At 40.1% G+C, this 24854-nt stretch overlaps 1 protein-coding gene across 1 annotated transcript; it reads left to right on the forward strand.

Moving 5' to 3' along the window:
- On the forward strand, positions 1 to 23260 carry rinl (Ras and Rab interactor-like). Its single transcript, XM_079677895.1, has 12 exons — positions 1 to 546; positions 1380 to 1591; positions 8075 to 8189; positions 8785 to 8857; positions 10490 to 10575; positions 10703 to 10785; positions 11864 to 12095; positions 14839 to 14959; positions 16252 to 16835; positions 17940 to 18257; positions 19374 to 19505; positions 21491 to 23260. Exons 2-12 carry the CDS (start codon positions 1412 to 1414, stop codon positions 21937 to 21939), a joined length of 2373 nt encoding a protein of 790 aa, XP_079534021.1. The 5' UTR covers positions 1 to 546; positions 1380 to 1411; the 3' UTR covers positions 21940 to 23260.
- The last annotated feature ends 1594 nt before the right edge of the window (positions 23261 to 24854 follow it).

Genomic DNA, 24854 nt, shown 5'->3' on the forward strand with positions numbered 1-24854 from the left:
TCTAACGTTTGGAGTGTGTGCATCTGTGTGTTTATTCCTCCTGCTGCTGCTGCTGCTGCTGCAAGATAAAAGGACACAGATCATCTCCGAGTTGTGTATGCATTGTCTCTCTGTTCTCAACCTTTTCTGAGCAGATTGAAAATAGGCATATGTCGCTTTTTAGAGAGCATGCAGTGTCTTTTCTCAGTTCACACGCTGAGCCGGGTTAACCACATGCTGACTTGAGGAGGGGAGGGATGGTACAAGATCAGCTAGAGAACAGTTTCACATGATAATTGAAAGTGTGTTAAACGCCAGAATGTGCAGCACACAGAAGAACAAGACCGCTGTCAGGCAGACTTCATTTTGAAATGTCCTTACACCAGGAGACGTCTTGAGGATGTATTTCTGAGGATGTGCGCTTCCTATTTTGGCCCTGTTTGGTATTTTTTAGCTCTTAAGCAACGTCTTGCACAAAGAGTTGGAGAGACAGAGAAGATTGCAACATGTGGAGAAATGTGTTAACACCGTAGAGAGGAGAGGACACGAACTAACTGAGCGACACATGTAAGTATCAGACATTTACATACACCATAAGCATGTTTGGCTCGAGACTTTCACCAAGAAAATCTTCAGGTGCCTGCACTGTAGATATTGTTGGTGATATGCAGACGTTATGTGGTACACTCTAATCTGAAACAGTTCAATCTTACTTTCATCTCACTTTCACCAGAAGAACTCTAATCTGAAAATAAATCTTGCCTGCAGGCTTAATCTTTTTTGTGACGAGTTGTTATGATTTGACTTGCACACTCATCTGATGCATGAATGTTACTTCAAATCTTACTTCAACCTTTAAATTGCACCAGACAAATCACCATTTTAAACTAAGTGTTGCTTGCACTGTTACTCTTTATTATGACAAGCTGCCTTTATGTCACTTACAGGCTGATCTGAAGAATGTGCGAGAATGAAGAGCTAAATCTAACTCTAAGAGAAATAAGGATTCAAAGTTCATATTGCCTTCAGTCTTAAGCATTTGTGTGACAAGCTGACAGTATGTGACTGACAGGCTAATCTGATGTTCATATGCATGAATGTTAAAAGGCCAAATCTTACTCTTACATTTTTTATTTCACCCAATAAATCGTAATTTGAAAGTATTTTATTTCCTTGCAGTCTTGATCTTTGTTTTGATTAACTGTCTTTCTGTGACCCACACACTAATCTGATGATAATGTGCACGAATTAGACAAATCTGAAAACCAAGAAAAATCCTAGTTCTAAACTTAATTATGTCAGCACTGTTCACCTGTTTTATGACTGACTCTCTTTGTGACACTTTTTGTGACTCAAACACTAATCTGACGTTAATGTGGTGTCAACGTTCATGGGTGCAGACGGTGGTACATGCACGTCAGCGTGTCCTCAGATGTTTGCGTCCCGGGCGGCTAGCGGTCGGGTTAACGGGACGACGGCCATCCCGTGGAGGAGCAGCCGGAGGAAGCCGACCCTGCTGGAGCAGCTGAAGAGTTCAGAGTGCGCCTGGTGCCCCGCGGCCCCCTGGGAAAGAGAGGGGGCCCGGGCGGCTCTCTGTGGGACGCCTGCTGGGGTGAGCTGATCAAATCTGCCAATCAAAGAACCCGTGGTGGAGAGTAACTGAGTACATTTACTAAATTACTGTACCATAGTTCAAGTAAAAGATGCTGCACTCTGACAGCGTTGTAACTTGTTTTATTTAAGGCAGTAAAATAATTAGTTGATATGCTTCCTTACAAAGGTTAAAGGTGGGGTAGGTAATTGACTTCAGAAACACTTTTTGTTATATTCCATGGAATGCTCTTAACATCCTGATATCAATGAATACATTAAATGCTTTGACAATAAATAGCCCACAAAAAAATGTCATCTGTGGAAGCCGTGGCGCTGTAAAAAGCACGACCAATCATCTGAGCCGGCTAAAGTAACTGGATGGCCTACCTGCCTGTCAGCCTTCCATCTGTGCACAAAGTTATCTCGTGCCCTCATTGGTCATGTGCACGTTCGTGTGTGTTGGAGGAGGGGCTCTGTAAGGAAGTATGAAGGAAGGGGCAGATTTCTTCTGGTTGTGTATTTTCAACTTCTAGCGCACTCGAGCTATTTTCTTCATTCTTACCTAACCTACCTTTAATATCTTACGTTTTTTTTTACATAGATTCTCAACTCAGTATCACCACTATGAGCTTTTCAGCTGCTTCTAAATAGACTTGGCCACAACCCACATTTGTTTAAATGACATACAAACTATGCTAAATGTCATCGCGGGCCACATTAGCGTTATGGTTGCCCTCAAAGAGCCACTTTTCACTTCAAGACTATAAATGTATCTACTCTATAATACTACATAATAACCTCTGCATTGCATCATTATTGTTTAAGTAATAACTTATTAACCTCATAAGTACTTCTGAAGGCAGGAGTGCAGGGGAAATAATCAAAACAACAATTCATACAAAAAATATATGATTGGTAAGAAGAACACATGTTTGAGCATTCATATATTATCAGTAGTGTAAAGTAACATGTACCAGTTCAAGTGAAAGATGCTGCACTCTGACAGCGTTGTAACTTGTTTTATTTAAGGCAGTAAAATAATTTGTTGATTTGCTTCCTTACAAAGGTTAAAGGTTCACTTCAGAAACACTTTTTGTTATATTCTATGGAATGCTCTTAACATCCTGATAGCAATGAGTACAATGTTAAGGTACTTGTACTTTACTTAAGTATTTTATTTCTAATCTTCTCAATGAATACTTTAACTTTTTGTACTTTAAGTAGGCTAGATTTGGATGCTAATACGTTTGTCCTTTTTCTTGAGTAACATTTTAAAAAGCATGGACTTTCACTTGTGACAGAGTAGCCTATTCCTACACTCTGGTACTTCTACTTTTACCTAAAGTACACGGCATGAGTACTTCTTTCACCTCTGAATATCATACATGAACGTCTAACGAAATCTAGAGGTGAAAGAAGACATTACTTTACTTAAAGTCCTCTTCACTGCCCAATGTTCATAACGGTTTTTTGAGCACATTTGAGAGGATTTTTATAAATGTGTGTTCATCAGTTATCTCTCTGCTTTCCCATCTCTGCATGTATTTACCCACTTCATATCACCCAATCATCTCTTAGTTAGTTTCTGCTCATCCACATATGTTTTACTCTAAAGTGCGTAGCTTAAAGCTGGTCTGAAAAGAGAAAAGGAAACCTCCGTTAGTGATTCCTGCGTTCTTTACTGACATGCCCTGCGGCAACAACAGCAGTGTTCTCAGCTCGTCTCTGCAACAGGGCAGCAGTTCCTTTTTCTGTTTTATGTCTGATAACACAGCGCTCTACTTTTGGGGCTAAATGCAGAAGTAGGAGTTGAATAAAGCGCTGCGCAGATGAGAAAAATGACATTACAAAATGGATACATCTGCTGCAAACAGAGGATGTGAGTAGGAGAGAAAAAGATGTTCAAATTGACGTTTTTTGAAAATGACTTTCCACAAATGTCCTTGACACGTGAGTATGAGGTCATGGGGGAGGATAGGATTGTCTGTTTTTAACTTTCACGGAAAAACCTGAGAGCTTCTTACTTTTTGAATATAGGCATGAAGTGGTTTACGGATTTGAAATGCTAAACGAAACAATGTGTTTATTCATTTCTTCTTGAATCGTTTCCAGTGCTTCTTCCTATTAATTAGATAAATACATGTTGCTGTTATGAATCAACAAAGTAGTTGCTCGTATAACATTTGCCTGTGTGTGTGCTCAAAGTGTCTATATCTGTATTTCTGTGCACTCTTACAATGACAGCCACTTCCTGTGTGTGTGTAATGACTGAGCCGTTGTTTTACACAACCTCATTATGTGTCAACCAACCAAGTACTATGACTTTTGACGTCAAGTTTCCAACGTTGGAACAAAATCATGAGTTTTTCAATTGTGGCACGCTCAGAGGAGGCGTAGGAATTTAAACCAGTAATGAGAGTACTCTGAATTAGTCAGCTAGTTGTCATAGCTCAGCTCCAATTCCTTCTGTTGGATAGACTTCATCGATGTGAAAAGCTGTCGTAACTGCCATTGACACACACTTTAAATGAATGTAATGGAACATATGGATATATGTTAGTGTTTCAGCTTTACTTTAACAATGTTTTGACAAGAAACAACTATAACAACAGTGGATTTGACAAAGAGGAGGATCTGAGCTGAGTGGGCCTTCACTCACATGGTGTTTACAGGCCTCTGCAGAGCCATAAAGCAGCTATGAACCCTGGGTAAATTAGCTGTTTATGAACCTGTTAAGCCCGAGAGCCTCCTGGCTGCAGGGTGTTTTTTCACGAAACTGTGTCTCAGGGCTTCTTAATATATAAAAACCTATTAATGTGTCATAACCATTTAACGGGAAGAAACTCGGCTAACTGACAATATGAACGATTTTTACCGAAACAAAACACAAGTCTCACAAGAAGCGCCTAAATGAGCCCTGAGGGAAAAAATGCTGACGCACTTAGCACAGAATTCAAGGTAAAAATACCCTTATTACTTATCGTAACTGCACATAGAAGATATCAGATTAAAGCTGGGATTCCACAGATTCTATAGGTATTAGTATCATCACTGAGCGATCAGAACTCGTGACAGGGGAAGCAAACACATAGATCACAACACGCATAGCATTACGGAGCATTCAAGGGAGGTCGTCTCACCTTAGCTGTTATTCTGATCAAAAGTCGTGTTCAATGGCATTAAAACGATAAAAACGCGGCTAAAGGTTAATCCAATGGTTAATCCAATGTGTCTGTGTCACTTTGAAATTATTACTGATAATTCATCATTCAATTTTTATGTCAAAAACGGAGATTTCCTATTAGCTGCTACGATAGCTACTAGAGAGTATCGTAGCTTCCTGTCTTGGGCATTCTGGCTGTGCATCACTCATTCACCAATGGGTAATGTTTAGATGGATTTTAGGAACTTCCCCTGGATTCTATTGGCCCTAACGGTTAAAAAGATATGTCAATCATCAAAATCGACCAAGAGATATGGAAAATCCACCTAAATGACCCCAGAAGTGGGTTTTTTGTGCTAAACCTCTCTAAAAAGTTCAAATGTCACTTGTTTTGCATCAATCTTGATACAGAGTACTTATTATATGTTATAATTTGGATTCCTAAAGCTTTTAGTCTACTATCCCATCATTCAAGGGTGGTTTTTCACGATAAGTAATGTTTTTCTTTTGGACGGACACTACCATTTACATTTTTTTATTATGTTCAATCTGAATTTACTTTCAAATTGAAAAAACTTCTACATACGGAGCCCCCTAGGGGACATGGAGAAGAAAAGAAAAAAAAGTTTAAAAAAAAAAAAGTTTGCGAGATCTCGCAAAACCCCGTTGCAGTTTGTAGACGGTCCCTAAGCTCTCTCCCTCCTCAAGCTGCAGATTGTGACCAATTCTTGATGTTTAGCTCGGATGACGCCGCGTATCGAACTGTTCTGATAAAAACGACTCTGTAGCTCGTTGTCTACCTTGCTATGATTGTAAAGTCATGTTGTTTGCATTTTTACGTGCATGTCCCCTTGCTCTGAGTGTTCTCTTGAGGTGTCTTCACTTATGTGAAACCCTTTATATATATACAGTCTATGTGTGAAACCTGTGCTTATTGCCAAGCACTGATGTTATATCTTTATATTTAAGGCCAAGCTCAAAGTAAAATCGATGAACCGCTCCATTGTTGTGGTTTCTGTGTTGCCGTATAGCAGCCGAACCGAATTGAGCTGAATGAAAAGTATTGCGAGATCTCGCAAAACATTTTTTTTTTCTTCTCCATGTCCCCTAGGGGGCTCCGTATCTACATCCAACTCACAGGTTTATCCTTGCTTTGAGAAAAAAGATTATTAATTTATCCCTTTTAGAAGTGAAGATATGGTCCTTTGTTCTGGGAATGTCATTTTCGAGCCTGAGACCTGAACAACAGGCTCAGGGCTCAACAGGTTAATGTTTGGTTACAACCTGCAATCAGGACTCATTTATCTAGATCAAATCCTGTCGTAGAAACACACTGTGCTGATGCCAGGGGTGGGAAGTAACTAAATACATTTATTTTTAATGCAAGGCTTAAGTACATATTTCAGGTACTTGTACTTTTCTTTCTGTGCCACTTTATAATTGTACTCCTCTACAATTTAAAAGGATAGACTGTACTTCACTATATTTATTTAACAGCTTTAGTTACTTTACACTGTAAATTCAGACTTTGACACACAATAAATACAAAATACTGTTAAATACTGTGTAGATTAAACTATCCAACATTATATTTAAGTACCTAAGACAATGAGTGAGTTGGCAGAAAATCATTAGCAGCACTTTTGCTAACTGTTTCTTTCATTTGAGTGCTTAGAATAATTGTATAGATCAGTGGTTCCCAAAGTGTGGGGTGCAGAGGCATGACAGGGGGGGCGCGAGAGACCAGGAGGAAAAATGGTTATTATAAAAATAAATCAAAATTTGAAAAATTATTGATTCGAAAATAATATGATACAGTACAGTATTATTACGTCTGGGTCTCTGTGTTTCATTAAAGCTCGGCTCTGTGTGTGTGTGTGTGTGTAACGAGCCATTTTGTGTGTGCGTGCACGAGAGAGAGAGAGAGAGAGAGAGAGCACCGGTACCGGAGATCGTTGTTGTTAGCCCCCCTATGTGAGGTCCACACACCACCTATAAAAATAGCACTTGACCCTGCTTACACCTATATGCCGTGAGCTGATTATCGAGCCTTCATTGTAACAGTCATTGTAACAGTCGCGGGTACATTGTGTATTTGCGTGGGGAGTGTTGCAGTAGAACGTTCAGCTGTAGCGACCGGTACATTAATGGGAAACCCTAAATGTTTGAGCACCCTCTATGAAACGTCAAGCTACCCCACAGCACCCCCAAAAGAAATCTCTGGCGCCGCCACTGAGCCTGACTATTTGTGTTGGGGGGCCTGACTTTTTTTTTTCTCCAAAAGGGGGGCCTGATAGAAAAAGTTTGGGAACCACTGGTATAGATAATTCAATATGAATATTTGTTTGAGTACTTTTACTCTCAATGCTCTTAATAAGTACATTTTTCATTTTTTTTCACTTAACCCTCCTTTTGTCTTCGGGTCAAATCTGACCGATTGACTACTTTCATCAATCATAACTTTTTTGTTTTACTTTCGATTGCATTAAGGCTTCATGATATCCTTCACAGTAGACATTTGAACATATACTATTGCTGATCACCACTTTCACCCACACACCCACAACAACACCCACACACACACACACAAACACCCACACACACACAAACACCCCCCCACACACACACACTCTAGATGTGTGCCCCCCCCCTTTATGTGCCCAATCCCCCCATGTAAATTACACCTGGCACACACACACAGAACAATTTGACATATTTCCCGCTCTTATGTGCCCATCCCCCCCCACATGGATCACACCTGGCACACGCAATACATGTTCAGTGTCTGTTCTTTGTATATGTACTGCAGTTGTTCATGTATACCAGTAGTCTGATACAATATGTACAGTTTGAAAGGGTGTTAAATTAAATGTGGTGATGATTAATGGTTTTTGTGTTAATGTAATAGCAGTTAAAACAGGACCGGTCAAATTTGACCAAGAACACCAAAGTAAGGGGGGGGGGGAACGAAGACAATAGGAGGGTTAAGAACCTTAATCAATGCAGGGTTTTTTTCTTGCAATGGAGTATCTTTACAGAGTAGTATTACTTTCTCCAGCACAGGTTAATTATTTACCATACTCTGTTTTAAATCAGTTCTCCTTTCCTTTTAGATTTTGAGCCTTTCCTCTCACTGTTTCTCTATTTACCGCCTGGTTGCCGTGTGTAGCTTCCAGTACGAGCATTTAAAAGAAAACCTGTCTTCCTGCTCAGCGCCTCACATACTGAAATGAGTCACTAAGTGTGTGTGTGTGTGTGTGTGTGTGTGTTTGTGTGTGTGTGTGTGTGTGTGTGTGTGTGTGTGTGTGTGTGTGTGTGTGTGTGTGTTTTTCTCTCCAGAGTTTCCTGGTTGTACGGGACTCCACGACATCTGTTCCCAGCCTACTGTGTGTGTCTGCAGGAGGAGACAATGATGAAGCAGTTATTGATTATTGTATCAAAAGCACAGGCACAGGTATGGACCGACTGCATGCAAACACACACACATATTTCTCTTTCTCTTCCTCTATCTTTGGGTGTGTGTGTGTGTGTGTGTGTGTGTGTGTGTGTGTGTGTGTGTGTGTGTGTGTGTGTGTGTGTGTGTGTGTGTGTGTGTGTGTGTGTGTGTGTGTGTGTGTGATACAGTGCCCTCTGTGTGGTTTTCAGTGGGTATTTTTTGAGTCATTATGTTTGCAGATAACAGTTGCACGTCATAGTTCTGCTTTTTTATTTTAAACTCGAGTGCAAACCTGACAAGCCTCTAACAGGTGAGAGCAGTTAGGCACACCTCGTCAAACTGTCTCTCAAACTGCACACACCGGTTCCTTAAAGACTTGAAGTGCAATACATGTATCTACAATCTAGAGATAACGGCACAAGTGAAGTGTGTCCTAAAACACAGCATCATAAAGTAACTTCCTTGATCTGCATATAGATTTAATGAAGTGATCACATTTGTTAGAAGTCCCCTTTCTTTCTGTCTTCCTGGTACACGCTCTGGTGAGTTTCCAGGAATGTGTTTTTTTCATTAGAATTAACTCTGCCTACTCTTTCTCTGTTGGTCGTGTCAGTCTTCCAGCTGTCTGAGTCTCGTCTTTCTTTCTCCGACTTGGCGCAGCTCGTGCTCTTCTACTCGCTGACCAGGTAAGAAACGGCTGGGTAACTGATACTGTTTTTAACGTGTTATGTGTGTGGTTGGACGCCACCAACAGTGAGCTTCTCTAAGATTTGTTTGCAGTAAGTTAAATGTTGCTATGATTACCTGCATGTGTCTTTTCATGCTGACCATGTTATCTCCATCCTAAGTTATATATATTTGAAATGGATTTTAAATGTAGGTTTCAAAGGATAGTAAGCTAATCGATTCGAAAATGAATCATTAACAATTTTTATATTGGACTCATGTTTGTTTCATTCATCTCTGATCCAACATTTTTCATCTAGTATTTGGTTATAAGAAAAAATGTTATACAAGAATTGCAGAAATCGTGTTTCCAGCCTTTGAAATATGTATTTACTGTAATTACATTTTAGCTTATTAGAGGGTCCCATTATGTTAATTTTCAGGTTCATATTTGTATTTTCTTCCTCTACTGCACACATGTCAAACTCAAGGCTCTCAAGGATCATTTCTAATTACTATTAGATCTGGCCCTCCGGTATATTGCACGCACACCTTCACTCCATCCTGAGGGTCTCCTCAGCTCAGAGCCTGACCCCAAACATTGATGACCTTGCACCCAAGATGAGATGCCAAGTATCTGAACTAGCATCACAGAGCAGCACACTGAGTTTAATGGATGTTTCCTTCTGCACTTTCTCTCTCACGACAACAGGGCATGTTTGGTTTGTTCTTTGAGGGAAATAGTTTTGTTGAAGCTGTTGTTGGCCTGTGGAAACATGTAATCATAAGAAATGACTCTGGAGAAGCTGCAGATAGAGCCATAAGAAATGAATGCAACTGATTATTTAATGTTTAATGTTGTTTTTATAGGCAATCATTTAAGCTTTGTTAGTTCCAGGTTTAATATGTGCAATAAGTTCATTTCAATAAGTTCTGCAATAAACATTGAACCAGTCCGGCCCTCCACTAGTACCCACTTTTTTTATTTTGGCCCACTGTGTATTTGAGTTTGACACCCCTGCTCTACTGTGACATGTCTCCATGCTTTAATGTTCAAAAAGCTCTTTATTGTTCTCATACTGCCTGTGCTGCAGCACCTCTTTTCACCCCCTGTCTGAAACCAGAGCCCAGTCTGCTCTGATTGGTTAGCTGGCCGGCTCTGTTGTGATTGGTCCACCGCTTAGAGATGTCCCGTCCTTTAGCCTATCACGTACGATGTGTTGGAGCGCTAGCCGATAGAATAATAATAATACTTTACATTTATATAGCGCTTTTCCTGGTGCTCAAAGGGCTATACAAGCAAGTAAAGAAGACAAATAACAACAAAAGTAAAAAGTGCTAAGCTAGGTGGAATAAGGGCGAGGGGTTAATGGATTAGGAGTTCAAGAGTGAAAAGGTGAATTTTGAGGGATTGTTTGAATGATAGAATATAAGTGTTATATAATGATGTCACTAAGTTCAGGCAGTAAACAAAGGAGTCCATGGAGGCGTAATTCATTAATCGAGGATAATAATAATCATAAGCTAAAGCCCTATTAAGACGACTACTCAGACAATGCTTCTACATTTGGACTCAGTCTGTTTAACAGTTATTATTATTATTATTATTATTATTATTATTATTTACGTTACCCTCTCTTCCTGTGTGTCAGGGATGTGTTGGCGGTCTGTCTCTCCATTCCTCTCTGGATCTACGGTGTGACAGAGAAGACCAGAGATCTCTCTCAACTTGAACCTGGTGAGTTCTTCCTGTCCGTCATTTCTGTCTCATATCCTCTGACAGAAGTTGCGTCAGAAATGCAGAACCAGAGACGGTTTTTTTTTTTTAAAGAAGTTTATTTTCTCTGACATCTTTTCTAATTCAGAAACTTGGCTCTGCCCCCCAACGGACCAACAGACTGATGAGATGACCCAGAGAGAGCCGAGCAATGTGATGTGCTCCATACAGGTGTGTGTGTGTGTGTGTGTGTGTGTGTGTGTGTGTGTGTGTGTGTGTGTGTGTGTGTGTGTGTGTGTGTGTGTGTGTGTGTGTGTGTGTGTGTGTGTGTGTGTGTGTGTGTGTGTGTGTGTGTGTGTGTGTGTGTGTGTGTGTGTGTGTGTGTGTGTGTGTGTGTGTGTGTGTGTGTGTGTGTGTGTGTGTGTGTGTGACTTTGGGGAAAGCAGTGGTAAATGATGAAATGTTTATCATAGTTCTATTTTTGGTTCTTTTTCTTATCACTTATCGTCTCTCACTTTGTATGCACTATGCAAACCAAGGCAGATTCCTTGTGTGTGCAAACCTACTCGACAACACACCTGTTTATGTTCTTTATTCTTAATCTGATAATGCATAAATCTATTCAAGAAGGTGAGAAAGACAAGACGACCAATAACATTTATTTACTAGGATAAACCCCTTGAGATGCACCACCTCATTTTCAAGGGGTCCCTTTTGAATGCTCAACAACTCCATCCCTTAATTCTACACAGAATATTTTAAACTGTCTTATATTTGACTTAGTTTGATATCTTTTCTACTTGACTAAATTCCTACACAGTGGATTTTTATTTAACAGAAAATTGTCCCTACAATAGTGTTTTATTTGTCAGACAGTTTATAGATTTGATATCTTCACGGTCATCTGTATATTTTTCTTACTCTCTAATGCTGGTTTATTTCTATTTCTATTTTGAGATGCTTATATTTTATTTCTACTCTTTTAATGTGTAGTTATGTGCAATGCCTTGTTTTGCTTTCAGCTGCTGCTGCAACAAAAAAATCCTGAATTGGAATGAATAAAGTACATCTTATCTTATTTGATGTTATATAAAAGGAGAGCACACAGATATTCAGTAACTGTGCAGTCACCGAGCAGCTAGAGACTAAAGCTTTGTCTCCGGTGAACTCAGCGCCACATTTAGCATCCAAAGACACGGATATTATACTCAAAGTTGTAAGAGTGAACGTTACGAGTTTGATCTTATTTAAAGCCTGTATTGTGGTAGAAAGTGTGTCAACGCATCCTATTTCTTCACTTCCTCTATAGCTGACTTCCACCAACGGGGCCTTGTGTATCATCAACCCTCTGTACCTCCGGGAACATGGAGATGATTGGTTGACCAACAGGAAGACGTCAGCTCAGAGCGCCACTCAATCGCCCACCAATTATAGAAAAGAGCGCCGCCTCAGCTCCACCAGAGCATGGGTAGGAGCCGGGCTACTGAATAAAAGAGCCATCTCCATGGAGCAGGACTCTGCTGCCTTTACAGAGACCTCTGGTGAGGACTTGCTGTACATGTATCAGAGAGGGCAAAAGTACACACATCCTTTACTCAAGTGGAAGTACAGATACTCATGTTTAGAAATACTCTAAAAGTAGAAGTACTGACTAAACTTCTTTACTCAAGTCAAAGTAAAGAGGCTTTGAAATGTACTTCAGTAAAAAGTACCCATAACTAGCAGCTGTTTTAAAGAGTACCTGACCTCCCTTTATATTAATAGAAAAATAATGTCATTGTTAGCTAATGAATGTTTCCATGGTGACCAACGGCAACATGACAACGTTTTCATTGGTCCCTCTTCTTTAGAGAAGACCAGGAAATGATGGATACACGGACCGTGTTCAAATCAATAGGCACGCAATGACTCTAAATAATAATGATCACGCCACCAAACACACATTCAAACTAAAGGAACCAGCCTGTTTGGAAAATGAGAGAAGTAGAAAGTACAGGTATTTGGGGTCAACATGTAAGAAGTAGAAAGTACAGGTATTAGTGTTCAACATGTAAGAAGTAGAAAGTACAGGTATTTGTGTTCAACATGTGAGAAGTAGAAAGTACAGGTATTTGTGTTCAACATGTGAGAAGTAGAAAGTACAGGTATTTGGGTTCAAAATGTAAGAAGTAGAAAGTACAGGTATTTGTGTTCAACATGTAAGAAGTAGAAAGTACAGGTATTTGTGTTCAACATGTAAGAAGTAGAAAGTACAGGTATTTGTGTTCAACATGTAAGAAGTAGAAAGTACAGGTATTTGAGTTCAACATGTAAGAAGTAGAAAGTACAGGTATTTGGGTTCAACATGTAAGAAGTAGAAAGTACAGGTATTTGTGTTCAACATGTAAGAAGTAGAAAGTTCAGGTATTTGGGTTCAACATGTAAGAAGTAGAAAGTACAGGTGTTTGAGTTCAACATGTAAGAAGTAGAAAGTTCAGGTATTTGGGTTCAACATGTGAGAAGTAGAAAGTACAGGTATTTGTGTTCAACATGTAAGAAGTAGAAAGTACAGGTATTTGTGTTCAATATGTAAGAAGTAGAAAGTACAGGTATTTGGGTTCAACATGTAAGAAGTAGAAAGTACAGGTATTTGTGTTCAACATGTAAGAAGTAGAAAGTACAGGTATTTGTGTTCAACATGTGAGAAGTAGAAAGTACAGGTATTTGTGTTCAACATGTAAGAAGTAGAAAGTACAGGTATTTGAGTTCAACGTGTAAGAAGTAGAAAGTACAGGTATTTGTGTTCAACATGTAAGAAGTAGAAAGTACAGGTATTTGAGTTCAACATGTAAGAAGTAGAAAGTACAGGTATTTGTGTTCAACATGTAAGAAGTAGAAAGTACAGGTATTTGTGTTCAACATGTAAGAAGTAGAAAGTACAGGTATTTGTGTTCAACATGTGAGAAGTAGAAAGTACAGGTATTTGTGTTCAACATGTAAGAAGTAGAAAGTACAGGTATTTGAGTTCAACGTGTAAGAAGTAGAAAGTACAGGTATTTGTGTTCAACATGTAAGAAGTAGAAAGTACAGGTATTTGTGTTCAACATGTGAGAAGTAGAAAGTACAGGTATTTGTGTTCAACATGTAAGAAGTAGAAAGTGCAGGTATTTGAGTTCAACATGTGAGAAGTAGAAAGTACAGGTATTTGTGTTCAACATGTAAGAAGTAGAAAGTACAGGTATTTGTGTTCAACATGTGAGAAGTAGAAAGTACAGGTATTTGTGTTCAACATGTAAGAAGTAGAAAGTACAGGTATTTGTGTTCAACATGTAAGAAGTAGAAAGTACAGGTGTTTGTGTTCAACATGTAAGAAGTAGAAAGTACAGGTATTTGTGTTCAACATGTGAGAAGTAGAAAGTACAGGTATTTGTGTTCAACATGTAAGAAGTAGAAAGTACAGGTATTTGTGTTCAAAATGTAAGAAGTCAAAGTAAAAAGTCGTCGGAAAAATAAGTAGTGGAGTAAAGTACTGAAACCAGAAAGATGTACTTGAGTACAGTAACAAAGTATTTGTACTCCACTAGCTACTTTCCACCTCTGCTTTTTATACAATATTTGAGAAGTTATTACAAAAAACCCTTTGTTATTTGTGGTTATGTTTGAACATGAAGTTTTCATTGACCAGGTTTTGAGATATCTGATTTATTCCACTTTCATGTCTCTGTGTTAATTACAGTATAGCTACAGCCAGGAGTCAGCTAGCTTAGCTTAGCTTAACTTCTTGCATGGCTCAATCACAATAAAAAAAATATATATACATTTTTGTGTGAGTTTAGAAATAAACAAACAAGATATTATCCAGTAAAATGTCCAGGTGCTGGTAGACAGATATTGTTACCTTGTTACTTTTTCCCATTGACTTACATTGGGAAAGATCCGTCTGTAAACCAACGTAAAATGTTTTAGTAAGGTACGTTTCTTTATTGAGCACATTTTCAGACACCGAGGTAATTCAAAGTGCTTTACTGTACATCACCATTAACACATAATAGGAAGACAACAGAAAGGAACACAATAAATAAACATAATGGGATAACAGATTCATAAAAACCTTGCATAAAAGAGATGCAGAATAGTTTGAAAACAACATTGTAAAACATGTTCAAAGACATCTGGGTAAGCAGCTAAAAAAAGTAATGTTTTTAGCCTCGACTGAAGGTAGTTAAATCAACTTCCCAGAACGAAAACATTGCAGTGGGATTAAATGCCAACACGGTGTTCATTATCCACATTCTTCTTCTCCAGGTCTGACCAGAGCCCTGTCAGCTGATTCTCCTCATTGCCCCACGACAACATCAGAAACGTCAGCAGGCGTTGTTCTCCGGAGGCCCAGCAGAGACGCTGCCTCCTCCCCTGCTCCATACAGGTGTGTGTGTGTGTGTGTGTGTGTGTGTGTGTGTGTGTGTGTGTGTGTGTGTGTGTGTGTGTGTGTGTGTGTGTGTGTGTGTGTGTGTGTGTGTGTGTGTGTGTGTGTGTGTGTGTGTGTGTGTGTGTGTGTGTGTGTGTGTGTGTGTGTGTGTGTGTGTGTGTGTGTGTGTGTGTGTGTGTGTGTGTAGTAAATATGTGATCCATTCAGGATGTATCAAGGTATTTCTTTCCCAGTCTTCCACCAGATCTGCGAGCAGTGATGAAGTGAGAAGAAAGGGAATCTGTGTGTGTTTATTTATTATCCCTGCAAGAATGGAAGTAGTCATCACATACAGAGCATCAACTAGTTCCTGAACAGTGTCCTTCACATGCTGATATCCAAGAGAGGGAGTTACTCAGTCACAAGATGGAGGAATAGAAAGCAGGATTCAATGTTTACTTCAGATTAGCCATGTATTGATTATCCTCTCAAGAATGGAAGTAGTCAAAACAAAAAAAGAGAATTTGTTGGTATTTTTCTCAAAATTCGGACTTTCTCAAAACCAAAAACTTGGACTTTTTCCTCAAAATTCTAACTTTTTCATCAAAATTCTGAATTTTTCAAAAAATTCTGACTTTTTCACAAAATTCTGAATTTTTCACAAAATTCTGACTTTTTAACAAAATCCTAAAAAATCTGAATTTTTCTCAAAAATCTAAAAATGTGGACTTTTTCACAAAATCTAAAAATTCTGACTTTTTCCTCAAAATTCCGAATTTTTATCAAAAATTTAAAAAATCTGGCTTTTTCTCAAAATTCTGGCTTTTTCTCAAAATTTTGACTTTTTCTGAATATGTAAAAATGTTAATAATCCCTGGTCCCCGGCTTGAGCTTGAATCTCAGGATCCATGTATCTGTGATCCTCTCCAGAATGGAAGGAGTCATCACATACAGAGCATCAACTAGTTCCTGAACAGTGTCCTTCACATGCTGATATCCAAGAGAGGGAGTTACACAGTCACTAGATGGAGGAATAGAAAGCAGTATTCAATGTTTACTTCAGATTAGCTCCACGTCAGAAATGAGCATGCTTGTCATATGTCTCTCTCCATAGAGGCTGAATCATCATGTTAATCACATAGCTATCATATGCCTCAAACAGTCCTGATGCTCTTCTAGGTAATCACACATCCTGTCATGTTCACAGCTACAGTTGGGATACCTTTGATATCATGTTACTCTCAGATTGGAAGAGGACATTCAGTTATAACAGTTATAATAACACCTCTGCCTCCACCCCCTGTTTACAGAGTGAGTTCTGGGAGCCTCACCCCCGACACCCCCTCCACCCCTGGGGGTTCGAACCGAGAGTCTCTGGAGCTGCCCCCCCACGGCAGCCCGGTGCCTCTGTCCCCCCACAGGGTGTCCTGGGTCGAGGATGGAGTCTGGCTTCCTCCTCCCAGACCTTCCTCTCGGCTCCATCCTCCATATCTGGAGCTCGACTCGCTCTCAATCAGCAGCATCGAGGAGGAGCAGGAGTACCAGATCCCCAGCCCCGCTCCACACCACCAGTCTGCTCACCGATTGGCCGACAAGGTCATCCACCGTCTGTCGGCCGTGGGTCAGGCCCTCGGCGGATTGGTCTGCCAGAAGAAGAGACTGACCAATCGCGTGCAGGAGCTGAGCGAGAGGAAAGGTTCGGCGTTCGCAGAGGCCGTGAAAGGATTTGTGGAAATGACGCTGAAGAAAGCTGGTGATCACGGCGGGGTCACGGGGCCAGAGTTCCTACAGGAAGTGAGGTCATCGCTCAGCTCACTGAGGGAGACGCTGCTGGACTATCCAGACATCCTGGCACTGTTGGACAGCATCACCGACCTAAATGACTCAGAGATCGGTGAGTTCTACATCAACATGTGTCCCCTCTTCTTCATGTCTCTTCTACATCAACATGTGTCCCCTCTTCTTCATGTCTCTTCTACATCAACATGTGTCCCCTCTTCTTCACGTCTCTTCTACATCAACATGTGTCCCCTCTTCTTCATGTCTCTTCTACATCAACATGTGTCCCCTCTTCTTCATGTCTCTTCTACATCAAAATGTGTCCCCTCTTCTTCACGTCTCTTCTACATCAACATGTGTCCCCTCTTCTTCACGTCTCTTCTACATCAACATGTGTCCCCTCTTCTTCATGTCTCTTCTACATCAACATGTGTCCCCTCTTCTTCATGTCTCTTCTACATCAACACGTGTCCCCTCTTCTTCATGTCTCTTCTACATCAACATGTGTCCCCTCTTCTTCATGTCTCTTCTACATCAAAATGTGTCCCCTCTTCTTCACGTCTCTTCTACATCAACATGTGTCCCCTCTTCTTCATGTCTCTTCTACATCAACACGTGTCCCCTCTTCTTCATGTCTCTTCTACATCACCATGTGTCCCCTCTTCTTCATGTCTCTTCTACATCAACATGTGTCCCCTCTGTGGAAAGAGACTCTGAAAGTTTCAGGAACAAAGATTCTCTCTCTTTTTGTCCTGATCCATTTCTATAAAAATCTGTCTGAAAATGAGCTGATCAGATTTTGGCCACTTTATGATGTCATAACGATGTTTTGTCTTGTGTAACCATTAGCCAATCACCAACCAAGGTAACCCCCCCCCCCCCCCCCCCCCCCCCTTATCACCTGAATCTCCTCCTAGAGCACCATTGAGTTCTTTGTAACCAAATGTCTCTCAGAGGGGCGTGGGGAGGGGCTCCTTATTTTCATCTAACGTAACAGACAGAAAATCAGCACTTTGGAAACAGGGCTGAAACAGAGGGGATTATGGGTAATGCTGCAATGATCTGTTTGGTGTTTCAGCCAATCAGACACAGGCTCTGTATATATCTGAGACCTGTAGTATATTGATGAAAGACAGTAAAATAGGGGACCTTTAAAGATTTGTTGTAAGTTCCCTTTCTGTACGAATGTGCTCTACTAACCTACTTCCCCCCTCTCCAGACTCCCTGGTGGAGCTTTCCCTCCACAAAGTGGCTCTGAAGCCGGTCTCCGCTCACCTCTACTCCTGCATTCACGCGTCCCGGACCAACGACGGCAGCTTCGACCGTCTGCAGAGCAACATGAGCCTTCTGGAGAAGAACGGGGTGGAGGAGCTGGGCGGGTCTGCGGGCGTTGGGGTTCCCGACTCTCTCACCCTGGAGAGGATCCAGCAGAGGTGGACCAGTATGCACGAGGCGTACTCTCCCAACAAGAAGGTCCACATCCTGCTGAAAGTCTGCAAGAGCATCTATCACAGCATGAGTGCTAATGCTAGCTCAGGTAGACAGGAGTGTGTTTTCTAATCATTGCTGTCATACTTTCTTACTTCCTTTTCAGAGGTGGGAAGTAGTGGAGTACAAATACTTTGTTACTGTACTTAAGTACATTTGTCTGGTATCAGTACTTTACTCCACTACTTATATTTCTGACGACTTTTTACTTTGACTTCTTACATTTTGAACTCAAATACCTTTACTTTCTACTTCTTACATTTTGAACCCAAATACCTGTACTTTCTACCTCTTACATGTTGAACACAAATACCTGTACTTTCTACTTCTTACATTTTGAACACAAATACCTGTACTTTCTACTTCTCACATGTTGAACACAAATACCTGTACTTTCTACTTCTTACATTTTGAACACAAATACCTGTACTTTCTACTTCTTACATTTTGAACACAAATACCTGTACTTTCTACTTCTTACATGTTGAACACAAATACCTGTACTTTCTACTTCTTACATGTTGAACACAAATACCTGTACTTTCTACTTCTTACATGTTGAACACAAATACCTGTACTTTCTACTTCTTACATGTTGAACACAAATACCTGTACTTTCTACTTCTTACATGTTGAACACAAATACCTGTACTTTCTACTTCTTACATGCTGAACTCAAATACCTGTACTTTCTACTTCTCACATTTTCCAAACAGGCTGGTTCCTTTAGTCTGAATGTGTGTTTGGTGGCGTGATCATTATTATTTAGAGTCATTGCGTGCCTATTGATTTGAACACGATCCGTGTATCCATCATTTCCTGGTCTTCTCTAAAGAAGAGGGACCAATGAAAACGTTGTCATGTTGCCGTTGGTCACCATGGAAACATTCATTAGCTAACAATGACATTATTGTTCTGTTAATATAAAGGGAGGTCAGGTACTCTTTAAAACAGCTGCTAGTTATGGGTACTTTTTACTGAAGTACATTTCAAAGCCTCTTTAGTTTGACTTGAGTAAAGAAGTTTAGTCAGTACTTCTACTTTCACCAGAGTATTTTAAACACGAGTATCTGTACTTCTACTTGAGTAAAGGATGTGTGTACTTTTGCCACCTCCGTCTGTTTGTCTGTGAGTTAACTTCCCGTGTTCCTCTCCTCTCTTGCAGGCACAGCGTTCGGAGCGGATGACTTCCTGCCCTGCCTCACCTGGGTTCTGCTCCGGTGCGATGTGGTCACTTTACACCTGGACACGGACTACATGATGGAGCTGCTCGACCCCACACAGCTGCAGGGAGAGGGTGAGGAAGCAAACACAAGCAAACACACACCGTCAGGGTAACACACACACATTTCCACCAAAAACACAGTACGGCGGTTTGCTGCTTCATTAGTTGTTTCCTGGAATTCTTTGGAAGAACCGTCACTAAATTACAGAATTGAACTTATGTAGGTTAGTTGTAACTAAATCATTTTTCTCTCACTAGCTGCCAGGAGTAACTAATGTTATTGTAGCTAAGCTAGCTAACTGACCAAACATCCATTAACTTGCTGATGACTAAACGTTTAATAAAATACTATTTGAGAAAAAATACCAACATGACATGCCAATAAGGTTTTGCTATATATCCAAGTAACATCAGCTTGGTTAGCATGAGCAGATTTGTTCCACTCATTCAATGGTTACCCACATTTCCTAACATATATGATCAGATCAAGGGGCGTTGGTGAACTCAAGTTCGAAACCCGCCTCGGCCACCACTGCGTCAGGCCGTTGTGTCCTTGGGCAAGACAGTCTACCCGCATTTGCTCCTGTGGGTAATGTCCACAGTAATGACATTTATATGTGTAATAAGTTTAATATGTAATTGTAAAGCACTTTGAGCACCTGTAAAAGCGCTCTAATTAAATTAAATGTAATCCATTATTATTATTATTATTATTATTGTTATTATATATATTGTTTATGTTTTGAAGTGGCAGAAAACAAGTTTGGTTCTTTATAAGCCAAGCTTTCACTTTGCAGTTCTGTCTGCTCCCGGGTACAAACTAACTGAAGGCTCCATTGATGCCAAACAAAGAACGAGGTTTTACACTTTCTGAAAGTTGCATCATTGAAGCTCTTGAGTCTGAACGTAATGGTTATCTCTTTCATTCCTCCCACAAAGAGAGAAGGAATCTTCAAAGCAGGATATGAGTCAGAATGTCACCACTTCCAGTTCTCTTGAGGTCAATGCTTTTTTGAACGTGTTTTAGGTTAGATGCTGGAAGTAAGATCTGTTATCAGCACAAGCTTATGAGATTATTCTCTGCAGGAAGCCCTTGTGATGATAACTTCTGATGCACTACTTCCGTTATTTTCTTACCTTTCACTTTAAAAGCCCTAGAAATACACACTACAAAGATGTTAATCAGATCGTGTTTTGCTAAGATGCAAATCAACAAAATAGCTTACAGTTGTTATTCCAAGTTGGACGGTTTTGTTGGTAGCTCAGAGGAAAACTGAAAATGTTTGGGTTGTCTTTGAGACAGCGGCACCGACAATTATTCAACTTTGAAACACTGAGGGGTTAAAGTAGTCTGTTGCCACTACATGTAGCTGTTCCAACTAGTTTCTTGCTCTGAGCTTGAGATGTCAATCAAATCAAAATGTATTACAGCCGCACATCACGAAACACGCCTCAAAGGGCTCTACAAAGCAACAAACAAAATACAAATGGCATAGCAAATAAATGATAAAAACATTATGAACAACAACACAAGTACAGAAGTGATGCTAATGAAGATGGAAACAAGGTGAAGGAAACTAGTTGACAAGGAAGAAAGGAAGCATGATGTGATCGTGGAAGCCTGTAAAAAATGTTTTTCAAATATTTTGAGATTTGGTTGAGCAGGATATACTTGTACTTTTACTTGTCCTTTATTAGAGATGTGTCTGTTGTTTGTGTTTGTTTTTAGTGTCAGGATGGAACTCTTTTTCTCTGCAAACAGAATCTACCTACGGGTAGAAATAAATAACCTGAACCTGGTAGATATTCGCAGAGTAATTCATGATGATAGATAGGGAGGTGCTAGTCCATGTAAGATTGTAAAGGTTTCATCTTTTATTTCATTAGAGGGGGACCAGAAAAGTTTAAAATCTGGAAGTCTGATCTTAAGTGAATTGGGAGATAATGCAATGAAATGAAAACAGGTGTGACATGATCAAACGATATAGATACTGTTCAGTTATAATAACGAGTAATAGCAACCAATGTTCCCCTCTCTGTATTCCTTATATCAACAGGTGGATACTACCTTACAACTCTATACGCCTCTCTTTACTACATCAGCAGCTTCAGGCCTCGATTGGCCGCCCGTCAGCTCAGCGTCGAAGCGCAAAACTCTCTCAACCAATGGCATCGCAGGCGCACGCTCCACTGCAACCAATCGCGGCGCAGCAGGAACCGACGGACCATTCGCAGGCAGTCGTGTCAGGACAGAGCGTCGCAGAACTCTGAGACGGACACTGAGAGGAGAGAGGAGAGAAGTAGGGGAGACGGGGAGTCTTTTGATAATGACAAGAAGGGGACACAGCAGCAGACGGAACCTGAGGCTCTGCAGCCGCTGGATGAGGAAGAAAACACTCCTTCAGACTGTGACCAGAGAGAGGGGGTCACGAGCAAACAGGAAGAGAGGCACACGAGCAAACAGGAAGAGAGACAGAGTGTGTGTGGAGAAGAGGACCACAGATGATTGCAATTTAGAAACAGATCGGAGCTGTTGGACTCACGTGTATTTGACCATTTGGCTTTAAAGAGGCCCTATTATGCCACGTGGGACCTGAAACACCTCCTTTGTTTACTTCAGGAACATAATGACATCACTATGTAACACTTCCGCTTCTATTGGCTAACGCTCCAACATATTGTTCGTGATAGGCTAAGGGGCTGGACTTCTCTAAGCAGATGGAGAAGAGGACCACAGATGATTGTAATGGAGAACAAATGTAGATGCAATGAGCTGTTGGACACAAATTTGACCATTTAGACTTAAAGAGACCCTATTTTCCTTAATTGGGGTGTTCACTTTCATGTAGTTGTAGCAAAGGATAACAACCCTGAGTTTCTTTCCCACACACTCCCCACCCTGTCTGAAACGCCTCCATTGGACTTCTTTGTTTACTTCAGGAACATAATGACATCACTATGTAACACTTGCGCTTCTATTGGCTAGCGTTCAACACATTGTACGTGGCGTGCTTAGAGGCGGGACTTCTCTAAGCGGTTGACCAATCACAACAGAGCCGGCCAGCTAACCAATCAGAGCAGACTGGGCTCTGGTTTCAGACAGAGGGTGAAAAGAGGTGGTGCAGCTGGAGACATGTCACAGTAGAGGCACAACATACGGCCCCTTTAATCAAAAAATCATTCTTCATTTCGAAAAGATCACACTGTTCACATCGAGGCAATAACTTGTTGAGGCTTCTCCTTTTGAAAGGGCCATTGCTATACAAAGTTGGAAAGCACTGGACTAAATGAGTCCAAATGAGCTGTATTGTAAAGAATAGAAGCAAGTATTGAAATGTTTTTATCATTATATTTATTTTTGTATAAAAGCTAATTTGTTCATGTTTGACGGCTTTTAGATGTTGGTTGTACGCCTTGTTTCTGCTCTCGTCAGTTATCCATATCATTTCCTGCCGCACACAATATCTCTCATTTATTATTTACAGCATAAAACAGGGGGCAACAGCTGATGAATGAGCAAACAAAGCAATCAGTTTAACTTTAATTATCCTCATGAAACACGGAAAAGCTTCGGGGCAGCGAGTTAGCATCTCGCTGGTGAACATTTGGCCGGAGTGAGAGAAAGAGAGTGAGTATTGGAAAGACAATCATCCGGGAAAGCAAAATGTGTCTCTAAATAAATGCTAATGTCGCTCCGTATCTTCAGTCGGTTCAAATAGACTGGTCTTCGCTAATATATTATCTATAAAACAGTCATAATGCCAAAGTAGGTGTGTCGTTTTTTGCTTCATGTGGCTGTGAATAAATAAATTAAGCTTAAAAAAACATCCCTTTTTTGTCTCATGTCATGGTACCTTTGGTGAACTGTGAAGCCTTATATTTCGGTTCCATTTACTGCCTTTCTAATGTCTAAATATGATGCTGTTAAACTGAATTTCTTTACAGAGACACGTGCCTCACAAGAAATCCCCAAAACGGCCTTCCCTGTTTTCCACCAGAGGGCAGCATTTAGCCGCCTTTGAGAGGAGCCTCTTGTTTCCTCTTTACATTTTTGATTATACATCAAGCAGAAAACACACAGGTAGGAATCCTAGTGAAGGCAATCATCACTTTGTTTGTACTGGGGAAATAAATGGTGATCAAAAACTACAATATATATTTTTTAAATGCAGCAAAGATTGGTCACTGTTCACTGTATTTGTCCTGTTGAATATATATCACATTTTGTTTAACCCTTATGTTGTGTTCGGGTCTCCCGTGACCCGTTTCAAGTTAAAATTATATAATAACTACGCTCTAGTTTTTTTTTATCGGAACAATGCTTCATGATATCCTCCATAACAGATATATAAACTCTACAAAACAGATTTTGATAATTTTTGCCAAGTCTGAAGGTGTATCATTTGGTGTTCGGGTCTGGGGAGACCCAGCAGAATTGTTTTGGGTGACTCGGGGTCAAATTTGACCCAATCAAGATTCATCTTTGACTTTAGACACCCCTCCCCCACCCCCTTCATCCACTGTAACAATCATTTTCGCAACATGCACCTGGTCTCCCCTCCCTCTGCCCCCCTCCCCCCACGGGAACTCCACCTTTCTTAAAGAATATGCATACGAACACTTGAACCTGAACACACACATGCACGTTTTCAATATGTGGTGTCATGTGTTTTGGGCCATAACATTAAATTACAACAGGATTGTACGGTTATGAATGCATTATAAGTTAGTTATGATGTAATTAAAACAATATTGGATGATAGTCATTTTTTGTGTGTGTTTTGGACTGAGATAAATTATGGGTCAAAATTGACCCGCGAACACCATGAACGGTAACAGCTTTGAACACAACACAAGGGTTAAAGAGAGCACTTGTAAAATGTAACACATTCAACATGTTTATTATTTTACCTGCCTAGTCCATTTAAATAGTGTATCTATTGTGTGTTGTGTTTTGCTACTGTCTTTGTTCCTTTTCTTCAAGCTGATTTTTTATTAAATGACAGCCTTAAAGTACAGATTTTGAAGAAAGCGGAAAACTTTAATTAACTGATGATGCATTGGATCATCAAGATCTGATCTAATATCCAAGATCAGACACAGAAAGCAGTTGTAACGCCTTAAACATAAATAATAAGTGCAATTTCAAGGTTAGGAGACGAATGTTTGTTTGAAGAAAGAGTAAAGGTTGTGTAAAAGTTGAAAAATAGTTTGAGTTAGTCGTTAACGTTGAGGCAGCAAAAGGTTGAAGAAGTGACTAAAGTTGAAGTCATAGGAGGAATTGAGTTAAAGTAGGATACATTCTTTAAAAAAGGAATTAAAGTAGAAAAACAAGTTGAAGAAGATGTGTATTAAAGCATAAAGAGAAATATAAGTGTTTATATAATATAAAGCAGCCATATTATAATTCAAAACTTAACT

This window comes from Notothenia rossii, assembly GCF_949606895.1.
Source record: "Notothenia rossii genome assembly, chromosome: 4".
Lineage (NCBI taxonomy): Eukaryota > Metazoa > Chordata > Actinopteri > Perciformes > Nototheniidae > Notothenia > Notothenia rossii.

Bases quoted from the DNA above. Each gene is read 5' to 3' on its own strand.
- rinl (XM_079677895.1), top strand. From the start codon at position 1,412: ATGTTTGCGTCCCGGGCGGCTAGCGGTCGGGTTAACGGGACGACGGCC. The intron at 8,858-10,489 runs GTAAGAAACGGC...CCTGTGTGTCAG, and splicing joins CTCTTCTACTCGCTGACCAG to GGATGTGTTGGCGGTCTGTC. The intron at 14,960-16,251 runs GTGTGTGTGTGT...CCCTGTTTACAG, and splicing joins TCCTCCCCTGCTCCATACAG to AGTGAGTTCTGGGAGCCTCA.